Below are 21,691 nucleotides of genomic sequence, written 5' to 3'. Positions count from 1 at the left end.
CCCTATTTCATTCACTCCCGGTTTTAAGTCCCACCGCCCGGGAGGGCAACTGCACAACAATATCACAATTTCATTGGCCAGAAAGCATTACTTCACCGCCCTCCTTCAGTGTCATTGGCTTGCTAGATGTCAATTTTCTTTATAGCGGCCCAACAGTTGCCATGGCCGAGGTTTGAGGGACAGATAATAATGGACGTCCCAGGACGTCTCTTTATTGGGCAAAAAGCCCGGCTCTGGGCGGGGCTTAGCGCCAAACGCTCGCCTGCCTCTGTCTGCGGTTCCTCAGGGACGCAGTCTTTTCTCAGAGACACACCCCTCTCTCCTCGCTATTGGTCCTGCCAAGTGTTGATCAACAGGACGCCACATTTCGATAGGCAAAACTACCCGTCCTTCACTGCTTCCCTAACTTCAATTCGCTTCTCTCCTTAAAGGCGGCAACCTTCTGGCCGTAGCCAGGGCCCGCCTTACGGTATGGCCACGGATTGGCCAAATACGCCATCACTCCTTGACAGTGGGCGGAGCCAGAGCGGCTGGGGGCGGTGAATTGGCTGACTGGGCCTCGGGGGCGGGGCAGCGGCTCCTGTCAGCGGGTGAAATGGCAGCGGCGGAGCCGGCGGCGACCGCGGTCCCGGGGGGCGGCTGAGGGGGGCCGGGCCGGGCCGGGGCTGCGGGGCGAGCGACGCGGCGGGGATCCGGCGGCGCGGCCCGGGACGGCGAGACTCGGCATGGCGATGGCGGCGTGCTCTTCACAGGTAGGTAGGCGGCGCGGGCCGGGCCTCCCGGGCGCCTTCTCAGGCCCGCGGCTCCGCGTTGCGGCCCACGGGGGCCGGGCAAGACCGGGACTCCGGGCCCCTTGCCCCGGAACCCGCCCCGGGAGCCCTCGGCACTCCCAGCACGGACACTGGCCGTCGACCTCGGGCCTTGGCCCCTGCACATCCTCGTTTCTGGCGCTTCCCGACCCCTCTGGGCCCCTCCCAGCACCCTTCCAGGTGCCCTCCTCCCCCACACCAGCCCCCTTCCCGGGAGCCCCCCTCAGGCCCGTGACCCCCGCTCACCCTCTTTACTGACCCTCAGGACCCCTTTCCAGGCCTCTCAGGGCTCCCGCAGTCACCACCCCACAGACCCGCCCCCTACAAGCGTCCCCCACCCCGCCGCAAGCCCAGGACCCCCGCCCTCCCTCTCTCCGAATCCCCCAAGACTCCTTTCATCTGTAGACCCCTGGTCACGCCGTCCCTTTCCTCACTTCATATCCCATCCCTGGGCCCAGACCTGCCCCCACCCCCAAAGATACCAGCCTTAGAGCCATACCCCTCCAGTGTGACCCCTCCTCAGCCTCTGTAAATCTGAATTCCTGCCCACAAGCCTCACCTCAGCCTGCTGGCCCATCACCCACCCCCAGCAGCCCCATGCCCAAGGGCACCCCTGAAAACCACTCCTGGGATCCTCCACACACACACCCTGATCCTGACTCCTCTTGATCCCTGCTTCCGGAAAGTCCACCCTCACCTTGTGCTCAGGACAGCCCAACAGATGGTCTGAACCCCCTCCCCAACCAGGGACACCCACCCCTCTGAGGGCCCCACTCACTTGCACAGACACACACACACATACACACTCACACCTGAGAGCCAACAGAACGAAACCTGTGAATCCTCAACAGCTCATACTGATATGAGTATGAGGGGCGCAAGGTGGGTGTGATAGACGGCCTGGACCCCTCATACACAGACATTCAGGAGCCCTTCACACAAACACACACACACAGACAGAGTCTGACTCTTGGATCCCCAACACACACAGAAACACTTAAGACCTCCAACACAGACCCAGGCAGTTGGGACCCCCCCGCCCGCCCGCCCCACTTGCCTCCCATACACACACAGACACACACACACACAGCTCCTCAGCACTTTAGCACTCCTCCTTGGAATTCACCTGCCCAGGTCCTCCTGGAAGCCGCCACCAGCTCCCAGCTTAGGCAGAGACTCCGATGTCAGCTGCCTGCCCTGCCCCAGGTGGCCAGCCTTCCCATCCACACCAGCCTGCCTGAACCGGTGCCCCCACTGGGGCCTTGCAGGTGGTGGAGTGACCCAGAATCTCCCAGCATCCCTGTGGACACCTGCCCCAGACCTCTTCCCATTCATCCATCTCTCCCCATTTTTTCCCCCTTCAAAGGGAAGGATGCTCCCTCTTTCTCTCCCCTACACCAGTCTCCCCCAAAGACCCAGTGCCTGCCCCCTGATTGATGCCAACCCGTGGCAGGGGGTGGGGGTACCGGCTGCCCCTGGCCCCAGTCCTGCAGTCTGATAAGACTGGTAGGACCAGCATCCTGACCCCATCACGCCTGCTGGCCTCTGATGGCAGCAGCTACCCAGGTGCCGCCCCTGACTGGCCCGGGAGCTCCTTCCCCCATGGCCAGTGTGTCATGAGAAAATGAAACAGCTTCCACCCACCCTGGCATTTGGGACCCGTGTGGGGCTGGGTTTGGGCCTGCCAGAAGCAGGCAGCTCTTTGTTAAGGAATATTTTCAGAAGGGAAAAATGTGCTGAAGAGGCTCGGGTGGAACACAAGTGAGGAGTCGGCTTGGTTTTTGTTGTTTTTTTTCCCACCTTGGCCTGACTGGGATGGAGCTGAGGGACCCGTGTCCACATGTCTGGCTCTTTTTGCCCAGCCGGCCCTGGCCGGCTGACCCACAGCCCACCCCCTCGTGTCCACCCTGTGGGTTCCCCTGGGCTTCAGCGGTCACCCGCAGGTGGTCCGGCCCTGGCCCAGGAAGGGGGCAAGTCACAGAGGGGGGCAGATCAGAGAACTGGGGAGACAGCATGTCCAGGACCACAAGGTTGAGGAGGAGCCCCAGGTCGCCCTCAAGGGGAATCTGGATCAGTCCAGCGCTGCCTGCTGTCTCCTTCGTCTGACCTAAGCCTACCTGGAAAACCCCAGAGAAATAAGCCCAGATTCTCTGTAGACATTCACCAGTGGTTTCTGGGTGGTTCTGGGGAAAAGCGCATCTTGGCTTGAGGCCTTGACTTACCCATCTGGAAAATGGGGAGAGAAATCCCACGACCAAGACTTGGGACTTCAGGGGAGCCAGCGTGATTAGGATGTGTCCCTGAGTGTCCCCCTGGGCACCATGTGGAAGAGGGGTCCATGGGGTCTGTGGGGCAGTCACCCCACCTGTGGGTGCTAGCAGAGTCACTGACCTTCTCTGTCCCCTGGTTGTAATTCGCTGATGCCTCAGTGAATAGTGGCTGTCCTTCCATGGCTGGGCTATGCTCAGGGCTGAGAGACAGTCTGTTATGGGATTTGTGGTCACACGTGGACCTCCCAGAGGGACAGAGGGCAGTTGGGGTTCCACTGGCTGGCGATGTCCACGCCCCATGGAGCCCTCTGACATGAGGCAGACCGAGGTTTGTTCTGTCCACGTGCTGAAGGGAGGAGAGAAGGGGAGACTCCTGAAGGTCACAAGGCACACAGGAAGCAAACTCCACAGCTTCCCTGGAGAGGGGGAGACTTTGTGCTGATGCACTGGGGTCAGGAGGCTCCCAGGACAGACTGTGAGCTCCTCAGGAAAAAACGAGAAGGCTCCCAAGGAGGGCTGGTGAGCGACATCAGTGCCCTTTTACCCTGGCCTGGGGGTCCGGGCAGGTCTTTGTGTCTGTGCTGTTGTTGTACGGTACAGGGGGCATGGAGCATCCTGATCTCAGTTTCCCCCTGCAGAATACAGGTGCTGGTTGTTCCAGGTGAGGCCCCCCAACAATGAACTGGGAATTGAGTCAGGGGTTAGGGTATGAAGGAATGTCAGGTGTGGCCCGTGCCCTGTGTCTAAAGCCCCTCTCCATGTCAGGAGGCCAGAGCTGAAACCAGTAGCTCATGCCAATCAGGCCATGCCATGTGCCATGCCTGGTGCCAGCCCCATTTACACATCATCTCACTTAATCCCCCCAAACCACCCAGAAGAAGCGGCATTCCAGCCTCTGCCCTGACCACCACATCCCGTGTGGAAGCAGGAGACAGATTAATGGATGGCATGTGCTGGGAGCAGAGGGAAGGGCCCGGCGCATCCCAGAGGTGTCAGGGAAGGGGGAGCAGGGATGACGTATGAGTTGGGAGAGGAGCTCTCTGGCTCTCCAGGCAGGCGTGGCTGGGAACGGCGTTCAGGCAGTCCGAACGCTTGGACCAAGGCCTGGGCAGCAGGAGCGAGCGTGGCGAGGTGCACCTCCTGGGTGGGTTTTATCCTGTAAACCTTCATGTCCTGCATGCAGTCCACGGGGCCCACACCGGGGGACCCTTCCTGGTCAAAGGGGTCAGTATTTGGAACTGAACTTGGAACAGCAGTCAACCCCACCCTGCCCAGGGATGTGTGCAGCACGCATGTTCTAGAAGCTGAACACAGGGCAGGGGGGAGGTGAGTTAAGAGAGCTGACCGCCAGGGCCGAGGAAGAGATTGGGCCCTCCAGGGAGATCTCAAGGGCCTCACTGGCACAGTTCACCTGCACTTCCTTTTCATTTCTCATCATGGTGTGTTGGTGAGATTGTTTCTTTTCTTTTTCTTTAATCTTTCGACTGTGCCACGCGGCACGTGGGAACTTAGTTCCCCAACCAGGGATCAAACCTGTGCCCTCTGCATTGGAAGCATAAAGTCTTAACCACCAGACCTCCAGGGATGCCTCCATGAGATTGTTTCATTGGCGGCTGTTTTCCAGCCCACAAGTCCCACAAGGGCAAGGTGCGTGTCTGTTCATGGCTGAGTCCAAGGCAAGAACAGGGCATGCAGATGTTCAGTAAACACTTGGTTGGTTTCAGGAGCTGAGCGTCCTCCCTACTCACCCACTTCTGCAAGAGTGCCTGGATCTCTTCTGCAGAAAGAGGTTGTGTCCATCTACTTGGAGAGCCCCCAAAGACAGGACGGATGAACCCCACCCCAGCCCCCAGCCTAGCCAGCCTTCTTCACAGCAGGAAAGCTACCATCTTGACTTGAAGAGCCAAGAGCCTGTACAGGATGCAATTTCTCTTACTCACCTGTCCCTGGAGGGCTTCTGGGGGCTTTAAATTGTTTTCTTTGTCATCCTCAGGGACACTGAAATATAGAGAAATGAAGGATTTGCCAGGAAGGAACTTGTGACAGTGGCAGGAAGTATTAGCTGCTGACATGAAGGATAGTAAAGTTTTGGGTTTTTTTAGGTCAGAAGAGATTCCACAGGTCATAATGGTCATCTGCCCCTCAGATTTCAGCCTGAGGTTGTTTACTGCTGCTGCTGTTACTACTAATAAAGATGATTATAGTTTTACTGCATTTCACATTTAAACAGAGCCACCATGGAAGCGATGGGCCTGCTGAGGAGGGGAAGTTTGTTTCTTCAGTCTGCAAATGTCAGATGCCTGATGGTACGCTGGATGCTGGGGATCCAGTAGTGGGCAGGTCAGCCCCTGCCCTCATGGAACTTTCCATCCAGGAGAATATTACAGGCCAGTTCCCTCCTAGGCACTTGACAGGTTTTAGCTTGTACATTCCTCCCAACAAAACCTGTGAAGTCGGTACTGTCATCAGCCGTGTTTTCAGATGAGGAAATTGGCATAAAGTGCATCATACCCAGATCAGAAAGCAAGAAACTGGGAGAAGAGGGATTTGAACCCAGGCTTCTGGCCCCGAAGTCCTCCTCGGAGACCAGGAGACCTGGGATCAGTTATCTACACACATGACCGGGGTGGGATGAACATGGACATGGAAACATTCTGTGTGGCACAGAGGAGAGGCTAGAACTGGGGATGAGAGGAGGGCCAGCAGTGACCACTTGGATTCCAGCAGCCATCCTTGTTACCCAAGGGGCAGCTCGCCCATCAAATGCCTACCCCATTGCCAAGGGAAAGCGCCCAAGACATCAGAGTCAGGGTGGTCTGTGTGGCCCAAATGACAGGGTAGATGGGGTCAGGTATCTCTGAAGACTTCAGGTTCAGAAATGATTCTGTGTCCCTATAATCCTTAGAGGTAGAGCAGGGGACTTCCAGGCCAGGGACCAGTACTTCCTGTCAGATCAGTGGCAGCATTAGATTAGAAATAAAGTGCATGATAAGTCTACTGTGCTTGAATCATCCTGAAACCATCCCCCCGAACCCCTGGTCCATAGAAACACTGTCTTCCATGAAATCAGTCTCTGGTGCCAAAAAGGTTGGGGACTGCAGAGGTAAGAAGCTGGGGTGAGGGGCGGGGGGCAGAGGCAGGGCAGGTAGGGAAACAAAGGAACCGTGGGGTCTTTCTTCCTGCCTCAGAAAGATGGAGCACACACACTTACTCTCCCCGCTGAGAAAGAGTAACTCATTTACAGAGTGCCCACTGCACTCCATGTTTTACGTGAGTTATTTCTAAAGTATGCAGAGAGAGTGGCAGCTCAGCGGATCAGCTTGGGGTTAAGACTCTAGAGTCAGAAATCCAAGTGCAGGGAATTCTCTAGTGGTCCGGTGGTTAGGACTCCGTGCTTTCAGTGCTGAGGGCTCGGGTTCGATCCCTGGTCAGGGAACTAAGGTCCCTCAAGCCATGTGGTGCGGCATGGAAGAACAAAATGAAATAATTTTTAAAAAAAAATACTTGAGTCACTCTATATTTTAAAAAAGAAATTCCAAGTGTAAATCCTTCCCCTACAGCCTCATCTGGAGACCTTGTGAATGACACTACCTGCGAGGGCACCTCTCACTTGTTATCACTGTCCTGTACTTTTCTGTCTACCCTGGTACAGAATCTTCTCTCTCTCTTTTTAAAAAAATTTTAAATAGACTTTAGGGACTTCCCTGGTTGGTCCAGTGGTTAAGACTCCACAATTCCACTGTAGGAGGCACTAGTTGTATCCCTAGTCTGGAAACGAAGATCCCACATGCCTCATGATGCAGTCAAAAAATAATAAAATTTTAAAATAAAGTAGACTTAGTTTTCAAAACAGTTTTAGGTTTACAGAGAAATTAAGATAGCACAAAGTGTTCACACAGACCCTACACCCACACCCAGTTTCCCCATTAGTAACGTTATCTGGTATGTTTGTTATAATGAATGGACCAATATTCAGTTCAGTTCAATTACTCAGTCGTGTCCAACTCTTCACAACCCTATGGGCCACAGCACGCCAGGCGTCCCTGTCCATCACCAAGTCCTGGAGTCTACTCAAACTCATCTCCATCGAGTCTGTGATGCCATCCAACCATCTCATCCTCTGTCATCCCCTTCTCCTCTTACCTTCAATCTTTCCCAGCAACAGGGTCTTTTCAAATGAGTCAGCTCTTTGCATCAAGTGGCCAAAATATTGGAGTTTTGGCTTCAACATCAGTCCTTCCAATGAACACCCAGGACTGATCTCCTTTAGGATGGCCTGGTTAGATCTTGCAGTCCAAGGGACTCTCAAGAGTCTTCTCCAACACCACAGTTCAAAAGCATCAATTCTTCTGCGCTCAGCTTTCTTTACAGTACAACTCTCACATCCATACATGACTGCTGGAAAAACCATAGCCTTGACTAGACAGACCTTTGTTGGCAAGGTAATGTCTCTGCTTTTTAATATGCTGTCTAGGTTGGTCATACCTTTCCTTCTAAGGAGTAAGCATCTTTTAATTTCATGGCTGCAGTCACCATCTGCAGTGATTTTGGAACCCAAAAAAATAAAGTCAGCCACTGTTTCCACTGTTTCCCCATCTATTTCCCATGAAGTGATGGGACCAGATGCCATGATCTTAGTTTTCTGAATGTTGAGCTTTAAGCCAACTTTTTCACTCTCCTCTTTCACTTTTATCACGAGGCTCTTTAGTTCTTTACTTTCTGCCATAAGGGTGGTGTCATCTGCATATCTGAGGTTATTGCTATTTCTCCTGGCAATCTTGATTCCAGCTTGTGCTTCTTCCAGCCCAGCATTTCTCATGATGTACTTTGCATATAAGTTAAATAAGCAGGGTGACAATATACAGGCTTGATGTACTCCTTTTCCTATCTGGAACCAGTCTGTTGTTCCATGTCCAGTTCTTTTTTTTCTTTTTCCTCCATGTCCAGTTCTAACTGTTGCTTCCTGACCTGCATACAGATTTCTCAAGAGGCAGGTCAAGTGGTCTGGTATTCCCATCTCTTTCATAATTTTCCGCAGTTTATTGTGATCCACACAGTCAAAGGCTTTGGCATAGTCAGTAAAGCAGAAATAGATGTTTTTCTGGAACTCTCTTGCTTTTTCGATGATCCAGCGGATGCTGGCAACTTGATCTCTGGTTGCTCTGCCTTTTCTAAAACCAGCTTGAACACCTGGAAGTTCACGGTTCATGTATTGTTGAAGCCTGGCTTGGAGAATTTTGAGCATTACTTTACTAGCGTGTGAGATGAGTACAATTGTATGGTAATTTGAACATTCTTTGGCATTGCCTTTCTTTGGGATTGGAATGAAAACTGACCTTTTCCAGTCCTGTGGCCACTGATGAGTTTTCCAAATTTGCTGACATATTGGATGCAGCACTTTCATAGCATCATCTTTTAGGATTTGAAATAGCTCAACTGGAATTCCATCACCTCCACTAGCTTTGTTCATAGTGATGCTTCCTAAGGCCCACTTGACTTCACATTCCAGGATGTCTGGCTCTAAGTGAGTGATCACACCATCGTGATTATCTGGGTCATGAAGATCTTTTTTGTAGTTTTTCTGTGTATTCTTGCCACCTTCTCTTAATATCTTCTGCTTCTGTTAGCTCCTTACCATTTCTGTCCTTTTTTGTACTCATCTTTGCATGAAATGTTCCCTTGGTATCTCTAATTTTCTTGAAGAGATCTCTAGTCTTTCCCATTCTATTGTTTTCCTCTATTTCTTTGCATTGATCACTGAGGAAGGCTTTCTTATCTCTCCTTGCTATTCTTTGGAACTCTGCATTCAAATGGAACTCTGCATTCAAATTGGAACTCTGCATTCAAATTCAAAATCTTTCCCTTTCTCCTTTGCTTTTGGTTTCTCTTCTTTTCACAGCTATTTAAAAGGCCTCCTCAGACAGCCATTTTTCTTTTTTGCATTTTTTTTCTTGGGGATGATCTTGATTCCTGTCTCCCGTACAATGTCACAAACCACACTGTCACGAACCTCCGTCCATAGTTCATCAGGCACTCTGTCTATCAGATCTAGTCCCTTAAATCTATTTCTTACTCCCACTGTATAATCGTAAGGGATTTGATTTAGGTCATACCTGAATGGTCTAGTGGTTTTCCCTACTTTCTTCAATGTAAGTCTGAATTTGGCAATAAGGAGTTCATGATCTGAGCCATAGTCAGCTCCCGGTCTTGTTTTTGCTGACTATATAGAGCTTCTCCATCTTTGGCTGCAAAGAATATAATCAGTCTGATTTCGGTGTTGACCATCTGGTGATGTCCACGTGTAGTCTTGTGTTGTTGGACCAATATTGATACATTATAATTAGCTAGATGGTAATGTGGTAAAGAATTCACCTGCAAATGCAGGAGATTCAAGAAACCCAGCTTCTATCCCTGGGCCCAGAAGTTTCCCTGGAGTAGGAAACTGGCAACCCACTCTAGTATTCTTGCCTGAAAAATAGGCAGAGGAGCCTGGTGGGCTACAGTCCATGGGGTTGCAAAGAGTCAGACATGACTGAGCGCCTGGGCACGCAAATGATTAACTAAAATCCATATTTTATTCAGATTTCCTTAGCTTTTCCCTTTTTCCGTCTTAGGACCACATCCTGGATCCCACAGGACATTTTGTCATCACATCTCCTGAAACTTCCCTTATCTGGAGCAGCTTTCTTAGGCTTTCCTTGTCTTTGATGACTTTAACACTTGAGGAGGACTAGTCAGGAATGCTCTAAAGCATCTCTTAATCTGGATTGGTCACATGATTTTCTCATAGTCTTGGGGAGGAAGACACAGAGATGAAGGGCCCTTCTCACGTCAGCATATTAAGTGCACATGCTCTCCACGTGACTTATCACTAATCCTGTTGACCTTGATCACTTGGCTGAGTGGCACAGGGACTTTTCTCTTCATTCATCCAACAAAGACGTTGATTGAGTACCTACTAACGGCCAGATGCTGCATTAGAGGCTTGGATTAGAAAATTAAGAAACCAAGCCTTTGCCCCCAGTATGTTCATGACCCAGTAGGGCAGGCAGGTGTATATACAAAGAATTGCTGTAGAATGTTTCTTGGGGGACTTCCCTGGCAGTCCAGTGGTTAAGAATCTGCCTCCCAGTGCAGGGGATGTGGGTTCGATCCCTGGTGGGGGAACTAAGATCCCACATGCCATGGAGCAGGTAAGCCCGTGCGCTGCAACTACTGAGCCTGTGAGCCTCAACTAGAGAAACTCATGTGCCACAACAAAGACCCAGTGCTGCCAAAAAAAAAACAGAAAAGTGTGTCTTGGGCTGGGGTGTAGGGTTAGATATTTTTGAAGAGAGGGGAGAAAAGTGAACCCGCATACTGGAGGTGGTGGGGTGAGGGGATTTACCAGGGAAGAGTTCACCAGAAAAAGTCTGTTCCTTTTTTATGGCTGAATACTATTCCATCATATGGATAGACCACGTTTCATTTATCCATTCATCCACCAATGGACATTTGGGTTGTTTTCACTTTCTGGCTATTGTGAATCAAGCTGCTGTGAACAATTGTATACAGGTTTTCATGTGGATGTACGTTTTTCCATTCTCTTGGGTAGAATTCCTAGAAGTTAAATTGCTGGGTCATATTGGTAACACTTTTTTTTTTCTTAAGAGAGAGCCTATTTATTTATTTGACTGCACTGGGTGGGCCTTAGTTGCAGCACACAGGATCTTTTCAGTTGCATCATAAAGGGTCTTTAGTTGCAGCATGTGGGATCTAGTTCCCCAAATAGGGACCAAACCCCAGTCCCCTGCACTGGGAGCATGGAGTCTTAGCCACTGGACCACCAGGCAAGTCCCATATTGGTAACTGTTTACCTTTCTGAAGAACTGCCAGACTGGTTTCCACTCTTGTTGTTCAGTCACTAAACTGTGTCCTAATCTTTGCTACCCCAAGGACTGTAGCACACTGGGCTCCCCTGTCTTTCACCGTCTCCCAGAGTTTGCTCAAACTCATGTCCATTGAGTCGGTGATGCAATCCAACCATCTCATCCTCTGTCACCCTCTCCTCCTCCTGCTTTCAATCTTTCCCAGCATCAGGGTTTTTTCCAGTGAGTCAACTCTTTGCATCAGGTGGCCAAAGTATTGGAGTTTCAGCTTCAGCATCAGTCCTTCCAGTAAATATTCAGGGTTGATTTCCTTTAGGATTGACTGGTTTGATCTCCTTATAGTCCAAGGGACTCTCAAGAGTCTTCTCCAGCACCACAGTTTGAAAGCATCAATTCTTCAGTGCTCAGCCGTCGTTATGGTCCAACTCTCGTATCCATACATGACCACTGGAAAAACCATAGCTTTGACTATGTGCACCTTTGTGGGCAATATGATATCTTTGCTTTTTAATATGCTGTCTAGGTTTGTCATAGCTTTCCTTCCAAGGAGAAAGAGTCTTTTAATTTACACTGTACCTCATCTTTTATTTCATGGGTTTCTCTCAGTAATAGAAAGTTCAGATGATCATTTCTGAGTCTCTTCTCCTCCCTGCTCCACATGCTCTGGGCCGGCAGGGGCTGTGTCTCTCTTTGCCCAGCAGTCTTCAGTCCTCACCTTGGTGAGGTGAGGAAAAAGAGAGAAGGGAAAAGCTGGGGACGCAGGTGTCACAATCACAGACAAGCCTTTCTGTTCATTTAAGTCCTGAAAGCAACACCACCAAGAGCCTGAAGGGATAAGGGCCAAGGCGGGGCCTGTGGAAGAAGGGGCCTCTTGCTGGGCTGAGGCAGAGGAGGAGCCCTAGGAGGCCAAGGAGCCCAGTGTCTCAAAACAATATGGGAGTGGACTTTGAGAAGGAGGAAGTGTGGGGGATTTCCCTGGTGGCCTAGTGGTTAAGACTCCAAGCTCCCAGTGCAATGGGCATGGGTTCCATCCCTGGTCAGGGAACTAAGATCCCAGAAGTCACATGGCATGGGAAAAAATAATATTAACAGAAAAAAATGTAGCAGGAGGAAGAAGCATGGTTGTCAGTGTCCAAACGCTCCTGCGAAGGAGGAGAAAAGAGAGGTAGAGCGACCCTGGCATCTGGACCCTTCTGTACCAGCCCCGCCCCGCCCCCGGCCCCAGCTCACCAGCAGTCTCCTCCCACTCCTCTGGCTTGGCTCAGCCTCCTAAGCCACGCGGCCAGCGTTCGGGGGCATGGAGGGTAGTGGTGCCAGCAGAGGCTGTTAGGTGGCCCACCACCCACTCTTTAGGCTGGGACCCCACTTTGGGTGGCCATAGTGGAGCAGAAACAAAGGGCATTGAAGTTGAAGCTGTTGAGAGGCTGGGACCCCAGACCTGCAGGGTCTGTGCATGGATCTCAGAGGCTAGTGGCTTCTCAGCACTCGACGGGACCTATCTTGTCTCTGTGCCCAGCCAGCAAAGGGTGGGACGTTTGCATGCCCTGAATGTGTGTGTGGGGCGGGCGGGGGGGCTCATTCGCCTTGTTCCACTCCACATCCCCATCCCTAGGAGAGTGCAGGCCCTCAGACAACACCCAGTAAGTGCCAGGGGAGGAGAGGCTGAGCCAATAAGAGTCCAGGTGCTCAGAGTAGAGTGGGGTGGGAGACAGGCCTGCTCACCGAGCTCAGAAGGCAGAGAGCCCACGTCCATTCCTGTCTACTGGATTCAGGCATGGGGAGCCTTGGTTAGTGCAGGAAGCGTGAGTGTGAGCGTGTATGTGTGTGCGTGTGGGCAAAGGGGTGTGTGGGTGTGAGATCACATGTGAATGTGTATCTGAGTGTGTAGGTGTGTGATTATGTGTGTATCAGAGCATGTGTGCATGAGCACGCAAGACTATATAAGTGTATCCATGTATTGATGTGTGAGATGGTTTGTAAGTGGGAATGCATCTGAGTGTGTGGGGTGTGAGGAGTGGGTAAATGTGAGTGCATGAGTGTGAAGTAATGTGTGTGCATCAGCTTCCAGGCTGTGCAGTGTTTAGAGAGTCGGGGGTGAGTCAAGAGAAAGTGCCTGACGGATTGGAAGATTCCCGCCTCTCAGACTGCACATTTCAGCCCTGGGTGTGGGATCAGGTTTATTTCTTGTGTGAAATACACATTAATATGTGATAAGTATCTGAGCAAACTCTGCGAGCAGATGGCCCTAGTTGTTTCGTTTCATCAGAAACCCAGAGCTGAACCACTGGGCTCTTTGCAGGCCAGGGTGTGGGGTAGTGGGGCGGGGAGGCAATGCACTTCTGAGATTAGGGTCCCCTGGGTACAGCCAGGACAGTAGAGTGGGCCCCAGCCCCAGCCACATGTGGCCTTTGTCCCTGAGCCCCACATGACTCCTCAAATCCAGCTGTGCTTCTGGGGCTCTGATCCTTCTCTCCACCTCTCCTCTCCCACCCCAGTCCTGATGTCAGGAAACCCACACAGCCTTTCTTGCCCCTGTCTGCCCACAGAAAGCCTTCCAAGTCAGCACTTCTTGTCCGCAGCCCATCTCTGTCCCACAGCCACAGACTTGGACTCTGCGGGAAGCCCCAAGCGGCCCCCACAGTCCCTCTCTTAGGAATGATCAACTCCTGGCTTGGAGGTGTGCATGGCTTGGTCTTCAAGGCAGGTGGTCCCTGGGCCGGGCAATGGGAGGAAAATTTCTTCCGGTTCTGAAGGGAGCCGTCACCTCAAGTTTGTACCACTCACTTAAAGCTAGAGCCCTCAATGCCCTTGGGGGCCAGAGGGAGAACCAGTTCCCTGGGGAGCCACAGAGTCCTGGGGTGAGAGGGTTCTGGGTACCCCCACGAGGTGAAAGAAAACTGGTGCCCCCCCTCCCACCTCATGACAGCCCTGGGAAAGGAGACTAGAATCAAGTGCATGGCCAGGGTCAAGTTCCACTGACCTGTGGGCCCGCAGGTGTGGGTGGGGGGTTGAGCTTGGGCTGTGGGAAGGTGCCCAGTGACCTGAGGGTGCCAGGCAGGTATGTTTTTGTCCTCTGACTGTCCTGCTGCCACCTAGGGGACCAGATGCCCCCTTCTCCAAAAACTGGCTGAGAGCCCCTCTGTGGTTGAGCTGTCCGAACCTCCACTGGGGTCCAGGGGAGCTCACTTCAGACACTGGTCCATTTGGGTCCAGAGCCTCTGTTTCTGGCGTAGTGCTGAGCCACCTCTCCTGGGGCTGGCAGAGGGGAGATGCCAGTGTCCCTGAAGCTCCCAGGAGGGTGGGATCAGACCCTCCCCAGGAAGAACAACAGAGATGGGCCAGCACCAACCCGGCACATGGCAGGCCAAGATCAGGATGCCAACCAGAGCCTGTACCTCTCACTCTGTGGCCGCCAGAGCACAGATTCCCAGCACTTGGACGTGTCCCTGGCTTCCCAGCCCAAGAGGAGTCGGCTCTTCCGGCCATTGGCAGCACCAGACAATTAACAGTAGAGAATAATTGCTTCTGGCTGTGCCAGCAGCCCACTCTGGTTGATGAGACAGGGCAGGTCGGATGCTAAGGCAGGGCTCTCAGGTCAGACCACAGCTGGGGACAGGGACCAAGGCTGACTAGAACAGCCACCAGAGCAGGGACGTCTGCAGGTCCTGGCAGGGGCCCTGGGTAACAAGCAGCCTTGGCCCCTGGCCCTGCTGAAGACTCAGGGGTGTCCGTTAAGAATTGGTGTCCATGCCCAGGGAGAGCAGAACAGCACAGGCCCTGGCCGTGGCCCTCCTGACTCCTCGCTGGCATCTGGACCATAAAAGTGGGGAGCCTAGTAGCCAGCACCCAGAGCAGAAGGAACCAGCAACTGGACTGGGGTGCCTGGGGACAAGGGGTGACCGAGTAGACAGACCCGGGGTGGGAAGCCTGGGGTGAGGAGGTGTCTCAGGTGAGCAGCAGGCTCACTGGTCCAGAGCCAGCAGGACAGGGCGGGCAGCCCTCCCAGTGCTGACCACGCGTGTCTCTGGTCCCCAGACAGTGCTGTGACCTGGCCCTGCTCACAGCTGAGGAGCCTGACCGCCATGGCGAGCCCCACTCTGAGCCCTGACTCCTCATCCCAGGAGGCCCTGTCAGCCCCCACCTGCTCTCCCACCTCCGACTCCGAGAACCTCAGCCCCGATGAGCTGGAGCTGCTGGCCAAGCTTGAAGAGCAGAACCGGTGAGTTGGGCCCTGGGGGACAAGGTGGGGCCCCAGGGTACAGCCTGGGCCCCAAACAGAAGCGCCTGGGTGCCCCCTGCACTCGGAGCCCTGGGCCAAGTAACACTCCTGCAGAGGCTCGGCAAGAGCATTTGCCACCACCTCCCAACAGATGTTCTCCCATTCAGATGAGGAGATCGCGGGATCAGGGCCCAGGGAGCCCCACCTGCACTTTCAAGCCTTTGTTGAGGGAAGAGTAAAACTTCTGACTCTGGAGCTGGCCCTTCCCAACCGTCTCCTCTGGCTCGGCCCCTGTTTTAAAGTGTGGGTTTTATTATTATGCCAGTAAGTCGAGGCCAGCAGATCAGATGACCCCAGGAACTCTGGGGACTTCCCTGGTCAGCATTTAGAATGCTGAGCTTCCACTGCAGGGGGCATGGGTTCAATCCCTGGTTGGGGAACTAAGATCCTGCATGCCACATGGTGAGGCCAAAAAAAAAGAAAAAGACAGTTTGTTACTCACAGATTCCAAGAGGAGGGGCACAGCACATCATACACCTTGCAGGGCTACGCGGGGAAGCACCAGGATCAGTCAGGAGGCAGAGGGAATGAGAAGAATGTGGGTGAGAGCCTTCATTGTGGTCTCTGCCAGGAGGAGTGGCGAGGCAGTATAATCAGGGTTAGGACTAGTCTGAGTAACTTCAGCAAGCTGGGGCACAGGGGCTGGGCCTATTAGTCTAGTATCCAGCCCTGGGTAATTAGGGCAGAGGACAGTAGCCCCGAGTGCTAGCACCTAGTTGAGGTGGTTGGTTTGTGGACTCTGGATTGGTTGGTTTGCATATAATAGGTACACTGACAAGTCTGTAACCATTTCTGGGTATCTGCTAGGCCTGGGAGGGGCTGTCCCTCCAGGGTCAGGGAGGCCCCAGACATCAGAGCATCAGAAACAGCTGGTTAATGCAGCCTCTTGTGGCCCGGGGGCCCGCAGCCAGCCACTCACCCTCTCTGTACCTCATCTGTAAACATATCTTAACAAAGCCTGCCCCTCGGGACTAAATGAGCTGATCCCCGAGCTTCTCAGCCCAGGGCACAAAGTGGGACACATGCCTGGCAGCCTTTCCAGGGACCCAGGATCAAAACCAGGGCTCAGAGAGGTTAGGGTATCGGCCAAGGTCACACAGCAAGTGCCATGCAGGAAGAACAACTAAGATCCAATCCGGGACCCCAGGGAGGAGGGGCCGGGCTCTCTGGGGTCCAGGGGCTGGGGCTGGAAGTACCTGCAGCCACCTCCCACCCCCTGCCTGCCTGCCTAGGCTACTGGAGGCCGACTCCAAGTCCATGCGCTCCATGAATGGCTCCCGGCGGAACAGTGGCTCCTCGCTGGTGTCCAGCTCCTCAGCCTCCTCCAACCTGAGCCACCTGGAGGAGGACACGTGGATTCTGTGGGGCCGGATCGCCAACGAGTGGGAGGAGTGGAGACGCCGGAAGGAGAAGCTCCTGAAGGTGGGGGGACTGTGGGGCCAGGGCGGGCTGGTCAGTGGCTGGAGGAGGGCAAGGTCCAGGGCTGGAGGTGTGCCAGGCGGAGGGAGGGGAGGGGGGAGAGTGGGCGGGGCTGGCGTCCTAGACACCCCTGCCTGCTTCCTGCCCGTGTGCTCAGTGACACTCTGTGCCATGAGGTGGCTTAGCCAGGCTCTCTGGGCCTCCGGTGAGGCGTGGACAGGCCCCATCTCCGAGGCCGGGCTGGGCGGCCGTGGGGAGGCCACTCTGGGACCGGGTCCAGCCCGGTCTTCCACGTCCCCTCTGACCGGTCTCCAGGAGCTGATCCGCAAGGGCATCCCGCATCACTTCCGGGCCATCGTCTGGCAGCTCCTGTGCAGTGCCACAGACATGCCAGTCAAGAACCAGTACTCAGAGCTGCTCAAGATGTCGTCCCCCTGCGAGAAGCTCATCCGCAGGGACATCGCCCGCACCTACCCAGAGCACGAGTTCTTCAAGGGCCAGGACAGCCTAGGCCAGGAGGTCCTCTTCAACGTCATGAAGGTGAGCCCTGGCCCTGGAGAGATGCACCGTGGTCGCCGGCCCGGGGGGACCCCGCCCTGATTCCTGTGTGTTCCCATGCAGGCCTACTCGCTGGTGGACCGGGAGGTGGGCTACTGCCAGGGCAGCGCCTTCATTGTGGGCCTGCTGCTCATGCAGGTAGGTGGCCTGGGCCAGCCCAGCCCGCTCTGTCGGTCCCCTGGAGGTGGACAGAAGCAAGTATTCCCTCCATCAGTGTAGGCCTGGGGTCAGAACCTCCCCCTGCCTGCCTGTGACCTCCGACAGTCTCCCGACCAAGCACAGAGGGCTGGTCCTGGCCACTTTCCCATCCTGCTCAACCACCTCTCAGGGTCAGATGGGGAACCCAGGCGGAGGACTTGGTTCGGCCAGTGCAGTGTTTATGGGGCTGGGGCTTTCCTCTGGAGGCTCCAGCAGGCTCAGGAGGGGAGAATGGCAGGGACTGGACGAGAGGCTGCCTCTACCATGGGCTCTGGAGTTCAAGTCCCAGCTCCACCGTTTCTTGCCAGGCGGCCATGGGCTCGTGACTTCAGCCTCTAGACGCTTCCCATCAGTGAAACAGGGGGACAATATTGACCGGAGGTTTGCTGTGGGGGTCCGGGCAGCCCAGCGCCGTCTGTGTTCAGTCAAAGTAAACCAAGCAGAAACAAGCGAAGTCAGGAGAAGAGCAGCGGGCACCCCCTCCCATGCCACACTACTCACAGACACCGCCCCCCCCCCCCCAGATGCCTGAGGAGGAGGCCTTCTGTGTGTTTGTGCGGCTGATGCAGGAGTACCGCCTGCGGGAGCTCTTCAAGCCCAGCATGGCCGAGCTGGGGCTCTGCATCTACCAGTTTGAATACATGCTACAGGTGAGCACGCCCAGGTGGTCATGCCTGCCCACTCCGCCCCCCCATACCCTGCCAGCCCACACTCACAGGTGCTGACCTTGGCTCTCCCAGGGAGTCTCTTCTACTGAAAATTCCAGGCGTGAGAACCCACCCAGACGTTCCAGGGCAGAAAGGGGTCCTACTCCCCAAGGGGCCAGGGAGTACTGCCTAAAGGATACTTCAGCGGCCAGACAGGGGCCAGTCCTTATAGTGGGGGCTTCTCAGAACTCAGGGTTCCCAGAGTCATCCAGGCCAGGATGGAGGAGTTGGCCTGCCTCAGACACACCCCCACACCGTCCCTTTCTATCTGCTCCCCAGTGTGGTGGAAGGGGGAAAGTGTTGTCTGCCTGCCTTTGCTGATTACTAGAGAGCCGCAGCGCCTCTGTTTATAAATAGCAGCCCCCGCAGGGCCCGCTCCTGGCTGGCAGACAGCACCGGTGTACATACACACACACACACACTCCAGCCTGCTCTGGAAGCCGGTTGCAGGTGGGGCTATGTGTCTCTGCGCCAGTGGGCAGGATGCGTCTGGTTGTAAAAGCCCCCTTCTCAGGCCTGGAGGACCAGGAGGTGCTGTCAGTCAAGGGGACTGGAAATGCCAGCCAGCAGGTGGCCCAGGGCCATAGAGAAGGAGCCGAGAGTTCCCATGGCAAAGTAGCTGGCCACCACCAGAGAGTCCCTGAGTCAGGAGGAGGCCCAAGGCAGCCCAGGCGACAGCCAAGGGTCCGTTCTCCCAGTGAAGGACCACCAGGGGCTCCTAACATCTTCTCCAGCCTCAGTTTCCCCAGTTTCTGTCAATTTCCAGCCGTCTAAAGTTCAGGCCAGTCAGACATCCCTTAAGCATGTCTGGGCACAAAACGCAAAGCATTGTTGGGGGTGGTGGTGAGGATCCCCGGGCAGCTGGGCCTCCTGCTATCCCTGCCTGGGTCTCCCCTCGTGCTGCTCAGAGCCCGGGGGTGCTTCTGCCCCACCCAGGGACAGTGTGGCAGGGGGGCTGCCCAGGGAAAGTCAGGGAAGGCTCCCTGAAGATGCAGGCACTTACGGGAAGAGGGAACCTAAGGGTGTGGACTGCTACGCCCAGCGCCCTCCTCATGGTGCCTGGCCGCCTCCCTGACCCCAGGAGCAGCTCCCGGACCTGAACACCCACTTCCGCTCCCAGAGCTTCCACACGTCCATGTATGCCTCGTCCTGGTTCCTCACGCTCTTCCTCACCACCTTCCCACTGCCTGTCGCCACCCGTGTCTTTGACATCTTCATGTATGAGGTGAGGACCCCTTCCTCTCCTGGGCGCGCTGGATGGAGTGACTCAGGCCCCACTGTAAACGATCCCAGGGCTCAGGGAGGGCTCAGAGGCCCCTGGCAGAGCAGAGCTGGAGATGCGCTGCCCCGCTGCCTTTGCAGGGCCTGGAGATCGTCTTCCGGGTGGGCCTCGCCCTGCTGCAGGTGAACCAGACGGAGCTGATGCAGCTGGACATGGAGGGGATGTCCCAGGTGGGCAGGGGTCCAGGGTGGTGGGTTTGCCCCTGTCAGGGCACCTGGGCAAGTGAACCCTTCCTGAAAGATGGGGACACCCTGGACTTCCTGAGCGCCCTGATCCTTTCCCATCATCTCTGCCCCCCAAGATCTCCCTGAAGGGCTGGGGGGGGAGCCTTGAGGAGCCCCCAGCTCTGCCAGACTTGGGCCAGGGCCAGCAGCCTGGCAGCAGGGAGAGAAGTTCCAAGCCCAGAAGTCCATTCCCCTTCACGTGCCCCCAGCTCCAGATCCCCTAGAGCCTAATGTGACAAATAGCAATCCTAGCCACACCTGGAGGCCTTGGGTGTGGTTTCAGCCCCAGCAACCAGGCCAGGCGAGGGCCCAGGAGGGAGTGAGGGTCTGGGGCTGACCCTCCCCCTGCCTGCCCTGGCCAGCTGCCCTGCCTGCGGAGAAGAGGCCGGCCTGCTTCTCACCGCCGTGTCCCCATCATGCAGGCCCCTGCCCCCTCCCCGCATTCTCCAGCTGGTGGTTTGGGGAAGAATGCACAAAGGCCACAGTTGTGTCCACGAACACGGGCACCCATTGTCCGCAGCTGCCGGAGGGGGCCAGCTGGGCTGTAGAGCAGAGCCAGCCCAGCCCCAAGCCGCAGCGAGCTATGTCCGCCGGCAGCGTGCGCTTCAACTCTGCGTGGAGGCCCCAGGGGCCCTGAGCGAGCAGGCAGGCCCCCAAGGGCTCCTTCTTTCGGCTTCCTTCCTGCCACCCTAATCCTTCAACCTCTTCCATCTCTTTTCATTACCCTGGGTCAGCGGCATGGCTCCCCTTCCCCCCATGAAGGCCCCTCTTCTCAGACCGCACCCCGGCCTTCCCCCTCAGGAGCTCCCGAAGCCTGCTTCTCCTGTAGACAGAAGTCCTGGCCACAGGCAGCTCCTTCTCACGGTTCCTGCTTCTCATACTCGCTCACTCGATCCACATACACTGATGGAGCGCCCACAGGGGGCCAGGCCATGCAAGGCCCCAGGCCAACGGGCTCTGGCTGACACTTCTGGCACGCCCAGGCCCCTCCTCCAGGGAAGCAGGGCCTCCCAGGGGCTCGGGTGGTCCCAGGTGGTCAGGGCCCACACGTCAGTGACCACCCATGTCTCCACAGTACTTCCAGAGGGTGATCCCCCATCAGTTCGACAGCTGTCCAGATAAGCTGATCCTCAAGGCTTACCAGGTCAAGTACAACCCCAAGAAGATGAAGAGGTCAGTAGCAGGCATCCACGGTGCGGGCAGTAAGGGGGTACCTGAGGGTGGGACAGTGAGCACATCGGCCCTCCCGTCTCTCTGCAGGCTGGAGAAGGAGTACGCGGCCATGAAGAGCAAGGAGATGGAGGAGCAGATTGAGATCAAGGTGAGTCCAGGTGGAGACAGGTCGGGCTGGGGCAGGATGCTCCAGGAGCCCCCTTGATGAGGGTGGCCCCATCCAGCGTGGGCCACACACCAGGACGTCCCATAGCCACAAGGGTGATCCCTTGGCCCAGCTGCCCTTTCACTCACCACCAGGCCGCGTGAGAGCAAGGGCCACCCCCACCCCCTAAACTGGGGACACGGTTTAACAGGTGGACAGTTCCCTGTGCACAAAGATTCGACTCTTAGCCCTCTCCCTTCCCTGAGGTCAGGCAGAAAGTTCCAAACCTCTCATCACAGGATCTGGTCACTTGGCTACCAGCCCCTTGCTTAGGTGACCTGGGGGATTTCCAAAAGTCACCTCATTAACATAACAAGTGACACCTTGATTCCTTTCTAAGAAAATTCCCAGGGTTTTAGGAGTGCTGTGCCAGGACCAGAGATGAAGACCAAATACATATTCCTGGTAGATCACAATATCAGAGGGGCTTTCCTGGGCACACAGAGCCTCTACACACAGACTCCCTTCCATCTCCTTCCCTCTGCTTTCAACCCTCCAGATGTGATCTTGGTTATCTCTCCACAGGCATCTAGCAGGCATCTACTGGATGCCAGAGTCACAGCAGAGACTGAGGGCCCCCAGTCCAGTGGGGGTGGGGGACAGACACAGATGCAAACCCCAACACAGCCTGGCTCTGTCTTCTTCAGGGACAGAGTCCCACAGTGCCTGGGCCTGGAGTCCCACAGACCAGAGTTCAAA

At 55.1% G+C, this 21,691-nt stretch overlaps 1 protein-coding gene and 1 long non-coding RNA gene across 3 annotated transcripts in view; one reads left to right on the top strand and one right to left on the bottom strand.

The window, feature by feature from the left end:
- The first annotated feature begins 550 nt into the window (after positions 1–550).
- Positions 551–21,691, top strand: part of EVI5L (ecotropic viral integration site 5 like) — a 32,353-nt gene continuing 11,212 nt past the window's right edge. For both annotated transcript variants that reach the window (XM_043466465.1, XM_043466464.1), the window contains exons 1-10: positions 551–752; positions 14,983–15,166; positions 16,459–16,648; positions 16,961–17,185; positions 17,267–17,341; positions 17,926–18,051; positions 19,190–19,333; positions 19,471–19,560; positions 20,690–20,787; positions 20,875–20,935. In XM_043466465.1, coding sequence (XP_043322400.1) covers positions 15,030–15,166; positions 16,459–16,648; positions 16,961–17,185; positions 17,267–17,341; positions 17,926–18,051; positions 19,190–19,333; positions 19,471–19,560; positions 20,690–20,787; positions 20,875–20,935 — 1,146 coding nt within the window. In that variant the 5' untranslated portion in view covers positions 551–752; positions 14,983–15,029. The remainder of the gene's footprint in view (positions 753–14,982; positions 15,167–16,458; positions 16,649–16,960; positions 17,186–17,266; positions 17,342–17,925; positions 18,052–19,189; positions 19,334–19,470; positions 19,561–20,689; positions 20,788–20,874; positions 20,936–21,691) is intronic.
- Positions 3,290–15,793, bottom strand: LOC122440351. The gene is made up of 3 exons (XR_006269091.1): positions 15,669–15,793; positions 5,020–5,077; positions 3,290–3,425 (listed from the first exon to the last, which is right to left on the bottom strand). It is a non-coding gene; the product is annotated as an uncharacterized LOC122440351 (long non-coding RNA).

This window comes from Cervus canadensis, chromosome 4, assembly GCF_019320065.1.
Source record: "Cervus canadensis isolate Bull #8, Minnesota chromosome 4, ASM1932006v1, whole genome shotgun sequence".
Classification (NCBI taxonomy): domain Eukaryota; kingdom Metazoa; phylum Chordata; class Mammalia; order Artiodactyla; family Cervidae; genus Cervus; species Cervus canadensis.
The sequence above is the reverse complement of the archived record's forward strand: the minus strand, read 5'-3'. Positions and strand labels throughout refer to the sequence as shown.